Source organism: Triticum dicoccoides, chromosome 2B, assembly GCF_002162155.2.
Source record: "Triticum dicoccoides isolate Atlit2015 ecotype Zavitan chromosome 2B, WEW_v2.0, whole genome shotgun sequence".
Lineage (NCBI taxonomy): Eukaryota > Viridiplantae > Streptophyta > Magnoliopsida > Poales > Poaceae > Triticum > Triticum dicoccoides.
The window spans coordinates 376,404,074-376,414,114 of record NC_041383.1 but is presented as its reverse complement, the minus strand read 5'-3'; the positions used below and the strand labels follow the sequence as shown (position 1 = coordinate 376,414,114).

General features: G+C 46.6%; 1 protein-coding gene across 1 annotated transcript; it reads right to left on the bottom strand.

The window, feature by feature from the left end:
* Positions 1–1,261: 1,261 nt before the first annotated feature.
* LOC119363735 (proline--tRNA ligase, chloroplastic/mitochondrial-like) lies at positions 1,262–9,531 on the bottom strand. The gene is made up of 11 exons (XM_037629105.1): positions 9,182–9,531; positions 8,687–8,743; positions 3,796–3,906; positions 3,564–3,650; positions 3,377–3,490; positions 3,035–3,241; positions 2,749–2,886; positions 2,345–2,506; positions 2,045–2,244; positions 1,704–1,787; positions 1,262–1,613 (listed from the first exon to the last, which is right to left on the bottom strand). The coding sequence occupies exons 1-11, from the start codon at positions 9,503–9,505 to the stop codon at positions 1,472–1,474; spliced, it is 1,626 nt and encodes a 541-aa protein (XP_037485002.1). The 5' UTR covers positions 9,506–9,531; the 3' UTR covers positions 1,262–1,471.
* Between the last annotated feature and the right edge of the window lie 510 nt (positions 9,532–10,041).

The following is a 10,041-nucleotide window of genomic DNA, read 5'->3' as shown; positions in this document are numbered from 1 at the left end:
AGCGGGGGAGTGAGTGGGGCGTAGGGGAAAGGACCGAGGCGTCAGGGGCTTATCCCCTCGCCGACGACTCCGAGGCGGCGTGACGGCAACCGGGCGCGGGCGCTGTTCGGTCGGTGGAACAGGAGGAGGGGAGAGCGACCGAGGAGGGGGCGTGGGCCGTCCTGCTGGGATGGGCTGAGGCCCATGGGAAGGCCAGGGGCTGAGGCCCAAGGGGGGCGCGGTGGCCAGCTGGGCCAGTCGGCCCAATTGAGGGGGGGGGGGGGGCTTTTCCTTTTTCTTTTAACTTAAACAATTTTTCTTTTCTTTTAAAACTTCTATTTCAAAAAGTTTAGGCCAGTTAAACAATTTGCATTAAAATGTTGGTTCACCACCAATATTAATTATGCATTATTTGGCACAAGATGAACATTTTAGATTTCATGTTTGAGCAATTTTGAAATTTCACTTATAATTTGGATTTGAATTTGAATTGAGTTCGAAAGCAAATGAGGATTAGCAACAGTAGGAGTGATGACATGGCACCATCAACAAAGGGTTATTGTAGCATGATTCTCGGGGCGTTACAACATTGAAGGTGGCTTGCAGCTCAATCTGCTTGTCATGCGCCGCCTTCTGCTCGTCGACCTTGGAGAGCAGAGCCTCGAGCATCTTGGTGATGCTGTTGTTCCCCTCGTCCATGGCGGCCAGCACCTGCCGCGTCGCCGCCGAAGCCTTTGGGGGAGTCGTCGCCCTGCGTTGAAGGGGATCGAACCCCGCGACGGATTTCGCGCGGCTTGCCGAGGCAGCTCGCACCGGCGCAGTGGATGTTATCGATCCACAATCAAACGCAAGGAAGAAAAAATTTCGGCAAATTTGGCTCTGATTACCAACTGTAACGAACCAGGAAGGGGAAGGTGATCGGAGGAGGTGAGGTAGAGAGAGACTTGGAGAGGAAGAACTTGCTTAGAGAGGAAGGATTGGGTGAGGATTACAGTCTGTCACATTACATGCCCTCTGCCACAAACGGTTGGCTCTTTTTAAACCCTCTCCTCTCACTCGCTAGCTCACACTTACAGGTAGGGCCCGATCCATGCCAAGTCACACTGGACAAGTGGCGGCCAAGTGGCCAAGTGTGACAAGTACTTACCTCTTTTATTTTTTACATGAACAGGTGTGCTTAACTGCTTATGAAGCTAACTTTATGCTTAATGGCCGTAAGAGGGAAATTACAACAAACGGTACTTTTGGAAGAACAGAATATTTATATGCAAAATAAGACAACTTGACAAAAGGACTTTGTTATACACTGGCACCGTGCTGTCATGACAGAATTAAAATCTTGCATCGTGTCAATCTTGCGGATTGTGGATTTACACGGGAAAAAAAACTTTAAATTCTTCGTTCATGGTCAGTAAAGACCACAGAGAAACTGTGGAAAAGAGAAAAGAATCTGTAATAAAAATATTCTGATCTCTGGTTGCACAAAGATGGCCTAATATGACTTTGCAAAAATAGCAACTTCATCGGCTGGATTGCCGGTCATGAAACATTTTTTCGCACCCTCCGGCTGATCAAAGGGAAAGCACCTGATGGTGGCACTGGTCTCTTCTTTCACCTTCAGCTCATCCGCATCGCTGAAGTTTACCACAAATCAATCAAACCGTCAAATAAAAAAACATCGTTGACCCACAAGGATAAAAGCCGTCCATTCAAACACGACCTACCTAGCTGACCATGGACCTCTTGCCCATTTACCCTCGGAAATGACCTCCTTCAGTTCTCCATATGAGTTGACATCAACTATATTACTGCAAGGAGTGAAAAGGTTATTAGTTCTGATAAAGAAAATCTGGATCATGCAATGAAGAGAACCCACAAAAGAATCCATGTGTTCGACGACAAGTACATATAAACCAAACACAGGTACACACTAGAACAGTTATTATCACTATGGGGAAAGCATGGCACAAGAGCACAGAACAAAACGGGCATAAGAAAGTAGCAATAAACACTTCTTGAAGACAAGTTATGAGTTCATAAAAAATATATTCTGGATCATAAGTACCTATCACGAAATGTGATGGCCTTCTGTAGAAGAGATGCCTGAATTTCCTCTAGACGGCCTTTTATATGATCCACCAATATTGATGGTTCCATAGATATTCCAAACTCCTTTCCTTGCTTTCCAGGGACATCTCGCCTACAAAGCACAACACTCCTGTTTTTTACATCGCGGGGACCAAGTTCAATCCTTATGGGAACTCCCTGTCAAAACAATGGAAGAAATGTCAAGCACAAGCCTATGGAAAAGTAGAAGGGGAAAATAACTGAACTGGAATTCCAGTAGAAGTGCAAAAGTGGTTACTTTCATTTCGTAGAAGTTAAACTTCCACCCAGGTGTTCTCAGCTCTGAGTCATCCACTTTGACTCTAATGCCTGCTTCTTTGAGCGTGTTCTGAACTGAAGCTACAGCTTCCATAACAACACCCTTTTCGTCACCCTTTTTCCAAATAGGCACTATTACCACCTGTGTTGAACAAAAAATTCTTACATTCTACTCACAAGTGTATAGTTCAAAATACTGAGAGTAGATAGTACAATGCAAAACTTTGCAGAAAAGAGATTCGGCCAAAAAAATTGAGTGTCCCTTTTATCCAAACTTCCACAGGGGTTTTGTAGAGTACAAGACAGATGAAGGAAAAACTTATACAGGTACAAGGGCCTGAGCTTTGTGCGCACAAAGGTGTAAACAAAGCAATGGGATAAGACCTGAATGGGAGCAATCCTTGGTGGAAGCATTAAACCAGCATCATCACCATGGGTCATGATGATCCCACCAACGAACCGAGTGCTAATAGCCCAAGAAGTCTGCCATACGTGCTCAAGTTGACCATTTTCATCCATAAACTGCAGCAGGTGGGGAAAATCAAAATAAACAGTTTGTCTCAGAGGATTGCAATAGGTACTTAACTACTTATAATAGCTAAATGATTGAGTACAGGAAGCACACAAGATGCCAAGAAAATGAGACGGTTCAAAGTTGGTAAAGAGCAACCTGTGTTTCGAAGGCACGGGAGAAGTTCTGGCCAAGGTTGTGACTAGTTCCAGCTTGTAAGGCCTTCTTGTCACCCATCATAGCTTCTATAGTGTAGGTCCGATCAGCACCAGCAAATGTCTCCACTCTTGATTTCCTGCCTGGAATAACTGGTATTGCAGCTTGCTCATAAGCAAATTTGGTATATACATCAATCATCTGCATCGCCTGCAGAGTATTAAGAAATGGAGCAGATGACAGCGCATTAGAACCTTTCATTGTTTCACATCTGTATCATTACATGAATGGCATGGTACTGAACAAGTTCAGGGGCAAAAGGAACTTGCAGAATGATGAACAAACCTCCTTCTCTGCCTCTTCAAGGGTTGCATGAGCTGTATGACCTTCTTGCCATAAAAATTCAAGAGTTCTGATGAATGGCTTAGTCCTCATTTCCCATCTTGTCACATTGGCCCACTAGAATAATAGGAAATAATTAGTACAGTAAATGATAGTGAGTGTGTTGACCCAAGTCTGCCAATGAGGTTACCTGATTAATCATGAGAGGGAGATCACGATAGCTCTGGATCCATTTAGTGAACATGTGATTTACGATGGTTTCACTTGTTGGTCTTACCTACAAAGCCCTCGAGAATGGAAATACAAAAAAGTGCAGCTTTAGAAGTGACCGTGACCCACTCACAGAATTAATCACATTTATAAGAATTGTTCAAAGTGAATATAATGGTTCTTAACTTCATAAAACTAGAGCAAAGTATTACCACAAGTTTTTCCTCCAGCTCCTTTCCTCCTCCAATGGTAACTACTGCAAGCTCCGGGCTAAACCCTTGGACATGACTGGCCTCCTTCTCTATAAACGAGTACGGTATGAACTGGTCCAACAAAGAGGGCAAGGATAAGAAAGTATATCAAGGGGAATGCCAAGAAAACAGTCTCATTCAGATAAAACATGAGCTAAGCTATGTGTGAAGAAGAAACAGTCACCAATTACAGCAATAATTTGATAAAATAGACTAGCTAATTAGCTATAAAAAAGATACCCCTTCCATTCCAGAATATAAGGTGTATTGGCTCCGTGCAAGTCAAACTTATGTATGTTTGACCAAGGTTGTAGAATAAAATATCAACAGAATATAAATTAAATAAAATATGAAAATATTTTTCATGATGGATCTAGTGATACAAATTGGTACTGCAGATGTTGATACTTTTTTCTAAAAGCTTGGTCAAACAAGCACGTGTTTGACTTATATAAAAACTAATACAACTTTGTTAGGAGCCCCTCCTAATTGTACTCGTAGATGTACAGGGCCTGGCCTCTTGGGCCAGCTCATGGGCTTGCCCCGCTCCTGACGACTGCTGCATCTACAAGTACACAGGAGAAGGCTACGAACGGGGTATCCAGTGGATCAAGGCAAACGGCACACGGCGGCTCGGCTCTCTTCTTCCTCTCGTTCCCCTTCCTCTGTTCTTCCTTACCCAACTATCAATTAGTGTGTAATCGATACTCTGCACTCGGATCAATGGTGCTTGTGAGCAATTGAGTGGTAGTGTGATCGGGTCCCTAACATTTGGTATTCAGAGCCAGTAAATATTCCCACAATTTTTTTTTCACCCACCACCACCTCCCCCGATTCCCCAATTTCCACCGGCGACAGCACCATGTCCGATCCAGAGCAGGCTCCTTGTTCCCTCGTCTATCCACCGGAGTGGGGCGCCATGACCGCAGATGACCAGATGCTGTGGTTTCTCGTGCAGCTATCGGTGCAACTGGATAGCATCAGGTCCGAGTTCGCGGCTGCACGCACGGGCGATCCAGCCGGGGCTACCTCGCGAGTCGATCCGGCTGCCTCACCTGCTGCTACTACTGCTACATCAACAACTGCTCCGGCCGTGCTCCACACCAACCACGACACCACCTGCCGTGCCGCTGTTTCAGGCACAGACGAGTCTGCAATTGTGGCGGCCTCTGCCGAAGTCGCTCCCGAGCTTGCCGTCCTCCCCGGCGTCTTCTCCTCAACCTCAACCATCAAGGTCCAGGAGGTCCTCCAGATTACCCACCATGCGTCCCTTGACTGCATCGCCACGATGCCCGTGATCTGTTCGACAGAGTGCCCGAACCAAGTCACTGTCACATCGTCGCTCACATTGCCAGTCATGACGGCATCACTACTCCCAGCAACCACAGTTGTGCTCGTCACCAACCTCAGTCACCCTGCTAGCAACGGTGATTCTAACCTGTGGGCGCCCCTAGCCATGGAAGACAGGCTCCTGACCACTCCATCTTCTCCTATGTTTTCAGCTATCTATTCAATGCAGCCATTCCTGAACCATGACCTGGACGTCTCATTGCCCACAAGGCACCTAGGATTTTTGATATGGCCGACACCATGGCCATCGTTTCTGGCAGATCATTTTGCAGAGGGGAATGAGATTCGACCAACTCCATGGCCGTCATTTCAAATCGGTGTGCCATCAGAGGACAAGGATGATTCATGTTTTTGTAAGCAGTTATTTCATGAAGGTAAAAAGTGGTTTTTAGAACTATGTGCTTGCTCTATTACTACGGCTCCTCAAGTGCAGCATTCCAATCTACCTATCACGACTGCACATCTATTTCTGAGCATGCAGAAAATGGCTGCTCTAAGCACTGAACATTCAAGCAAAAAAATTCTTCAGTTCATGCAATTTGGGCCGTATGAACTAGTCTGTTACAAGCTTCAGGGTTCAATATCCAGTTTGTTTACTAGTGTTGTTGTTCAGACTACTCTCTGCATATCCTATTGATTCACTTCCTCTGTGGGAATTTGGTACATGTGCTGTGAAAGACACTGTTCTGCTCCATGGCATAGCTTGTGGTTGCGTCTCCGGTGACTCCGGATATGTGTGGTGGCCACGGGATCAGCAGCCAAGCATGAAGCGTGATTTGCAAGAACGGGCGCCTCCTGTTCAGTCTGCTCGAGAGCTGCTGCATTGGCCTTTTTGGGAGACATCTTCTTTGCTTCATATAGTGGTGATAACTCTCGTTTTGCAAGGTAATGGCAGCAAGACAGAGCTGCAATCACTACTGTGGCCCTCATTTCCATACAAATGCCAAGCAGTACAAGTATGGTTAGAACTACCCAAGTATGAACAAGGACAGCTCACTTCCTTAGTTTGTACTGAGTCAAGCAATTGTTGTGAGGCTGGGTTAAAGAGAGTGGAATTCAACACTCTATCCGTTTTTCCTAATTGCTCTAAACATTCTCAATGGAAAGTTGCATGGCCACTCAGTTCCAAGAGGAAAACATCTGTTAGCAGGCTCTGTCTTATGCCATGGCCATCATTTGCTTGCTATCCTGAAGGAGTTACTCGGAAGCACATATGGATGCTACCACAAGTCATTTATGTGATGTAGAGTTTATCTGGTAATCTGAATTCTCTTAGAGCTTTCTCAAGGTATTTTCCAAATCTGCAACTGAAGTCCAGATTTGGTCAAATAAATGTCCACCTGAAGCTTCCTCGGCCATCTGGTTCTTGCGATTGCCGAGCAGTGCAAGTGTGTTCAGAACTGCCTAAGGTGAAATATATTGAACATCAATTTATGGTTGTTTGTGAGCATCACGTAGTGGATTGGGACTATGCTGTTCTGGGTTGCATTCCTATTTCTGATAAATTGAAGGGAATAATTCACATTATGCATATATCAGTGCACTTGTTTTTTTCGAGTCAAGAAGAATTTAAAGGCAGTGGTCGTGCTTCAATCAACTTTCACACTAACAATGCATGGGAACGGTGCTCCAATCTCCTTGGGAATTGCATAAGGATACTTCCAGTGCAGCTCTCGTGCTCGTGGTTTTTGAAACGGGGCAAAAATGATTCAGATTTCAGTGGTCATGACAGGCTCCTTCACAGCAAGCAGCGATTGGGTGCTCTAAGTACAACATTTCCGAGTAGTGTCTGTCTTCAGTTCGTGCAGTTTTGGCCATTATTGTCTTTTGCTCCAGCTGGTATCACGATGCAATGGCAGGTGGACAAGCATCAATCGCGGGACAAAAATTCACAACATATTTTTATGTTGCCTCGTCCCCTTTCTGAACCAATATTATGTGAGGTTAATCGTGGCTGGTATTTCTACACTCTCAAACTATTTGCAATTCAGGCTGTACAATTTGCAACAGAGATTCATTATTCAGATTCCAGTCTATTTGGTAGTGTATCATTCTCCTTTGGGCATAAACAAATGTTTCGCTGGACTCCAGATACTTCAGCTAGTGGTGACCACCTTGAGCAATTGTGGGATCCCGGAGGCCTTGCGAGCTATAATTGCAGTACATGTGCATTGACTTCCCTGATGCATTACTTGTTTGAAGTCTGGCTTGCATATGCGACTCCTATATGCATCCAGTTGAGAATGGAGAAGCCAATGGGCAGCAGCGAACTAAATCAGTGGATGACCATCCATTTCTTGCATGGAACGTTGGAGCTTGATTGCAGACTTGACAAGCTCATAGCACTACGGGGGTTCTTGCTGCCATTCTATTGCCAGTCATGCAAGTCTACGAGGAGCGGAAAATCTGAGTGTGGGCTACACCTGATGATCTAGGGAGCTTCACAGTCATCCAGGAAGGCTATGGGACTTCAGCTTCCAATCAAGACACTTTTCAAGGAGGGAGGGGTTTCATCACCAGTGTCGCTGTCGTCGTGCAGGGCTCCATCGACCACAAGTACTACCTCAACTTCGATCAAGACTATGTTGGCAACGACCACTTCCGCGGCGCCTCTTGGGATGGAGTCACCATCGGCCACGGCTACTACAACTTTGTCGTTCAAGTCAACCCCGATTTCGACTATCATCAGGACTTCGAGCTAGTCAAGGAACACCGAGTGCAATGGGATCCCGGCGGTTCTCTGTGGCGTCGGCTTGGGGTCAAGCCACATTTCAAGGAGGGGGGGATGTTAGGAGCCCCTCCTAACTTGTACTCGTACATGGCTCCTGAACCACTGCTGCATCTACAAGTACACAGGAGAAGGCTACGAACGGGGTATCCAGTGGATCACGGCAAACAGCAACCGGCGGCTCGGCTCTCTTCTTCCTCTCGTTCCCCTTCCCCTGTTCTTCCTTACCCAACTACTCCCTGCGTCCCATAATATAAGAACGTTTTTAACACTACACTAGTGTCAAAAACGTTCTTATATTTTGGGACAGAGGGAGTATCAATTAGTGTGTAATTGATACTCTGTACTCGAATCAATGGTGCTTGTGAGCAATTGAGTGGTAGTGTGATCGGGTCCCTACCATCCTTATATTTTGGAATGGAGGGAGTACATATAGGACGTAAGTATCTGGAACACGTGCATGCGTTCATACTATGTTTCAAATGATATTTCTTTTTTCACTTTGTTATGCCTGCTTTACATCCAAAACAAGTTAATAGCTAGCACCTGCACATCAGGTATGAAGATCATAGCTCAGCAATAGATAAGCCAAGACATAAACTGATATTTTTACAAAAGGATTATATTTCATCGTGTGGCGCTATTAAATGATACCGACATGCATCGAATTAGAGCAAAGAACGGCAGAAACAAACTAACATCTTGATCGATCAAGACTCTGGCTTGGGCACTACAGAAAAAATAGCGCAGCCAAATGAAACATGGTATGCGTACCTGAGGGAAGTACATGTTGCTGTGCCCCGTCTCCTTGAACTTTACATTCAAATAATCCTACAACAACAACAAAAATAAAAAATATTCAAACTCTATACTAAAGACACTTCCTGCTATGAAGTACTCCACTTCCAGTCCCATGCAAGGATTACAAGTTTATACTAAGGACGCGCTAAAATTGACAGCATTTTATGAATATTCCTCGAATGCATAAGCAACGATAAAATGGTAAGAGTGGCACGCCAGGAAGTGAGAACTAGAGGTATAAGACTGAGAGGCGAGGCCAAGATACCGTTATGGTTGCTACAATTCGCACGTACACAACACTAAATAAGTTCATACAGTTCACAGTGTATTCAAGCATCGCCTCACAGTAGCACCAGGTAACTACCATTCTTGTTTACACCAACAATGTCAAAGTCTGCCCAACAAGCACGGGCATTAAGACGCGTTGAAGCGAGCACGCGGTAAGGAGGACTACTCTGGAGCACCGACCTGTATGGCCTCCCAGATGGCGTAGCCGTAGGGGCGGATGACCATGGTGCCCCGCACTGGCCCGTAGTCCGCGAGCTCGGCGGCGTCGATCACGTCCGTGTACCAGGCGTTGAAGTCCGTCGACCGCGGCGTCACCTGCCCCTCCCTGTCGCCGCCGCGTGTCTCCATCTTAACGGGCGCTGCCGAGGAAGCACCCGCGGCCGTAGCGGCAGGGCATAGCCTCGCCGGAGACGTGTGGAGGCAGCGGCCCCGGTGGCGGAGCAGGGCCGCCGGTCTGGCCGCCGCCGGCGCGAGTAGCGAGGGGAGGCGCAGCAGCGAGGCCATCAGAGGGGATGATTAGTTGGATTGGGGGTGTGCTGCCCGAATGCTTCTGCTATACCCTGACAGGCTGGGCTCTTATTGGGCTTTCTAGGTTGGGCGACGCTTGGCGCCAGCGGCCGGCCCAACTGTTGGCCGGTCGCCTACCGAACGTTAGATTACAGTTTCTCAAATTAAAAAAAAGAGCGTTAGATTGCACGGAGCTCAGATAGACGCAGACTGCCCCTTAGAGAGAGAGAGAGACGCATAACTGTTAGTTGTATAGATAGAATCCCGTTCGCCCACGTCCTGCTTGCACCTGTACACGATCTCCACGATCGACCACGCTCTCTCGCTAGCGCTCGGCGCTCCCTCTGTACATGATCCTATATAAGCAGAGATCAATCACAGCACCACCCAAGGTGGATTGCTCATTCTTTCACTCCTCCACATGGTATCAGACGCTGGACTCCTCTCCGGTCCATAGACCTCTTCCGCTGCCCACTTCCCCCCAACTGCTTCGCTTTCATGTCGATGCCTCCACCTCCTCCACCTCCTTCCCC

Excerpts from the sequence above, each read along its gene's own strand:
- LOC119363735 (XM_037629105.1), bottom strand. The coding sequence starts at position 9,505 with ATGGCCTCGCTGCTGCGCCTCCCCTCGCTACTCGCGCCGGCGGCGGCC. Across the intron at positions 8,744-9,181 it reads CCATCTGGGAGGCCATACAG|GATTATTTGAATGTAAAGTT; the intron begins GTCGGTGCTCCA and ends TTGTTGTTGTAG. Across the intron at positions 3,242-3,376 it reads TTGAAGAGGCAGAGAAGGAG|GCGATGCAGATGATTGATGT; the intron begins GTTTGTTCATCA and ends AATACTCTGCAG.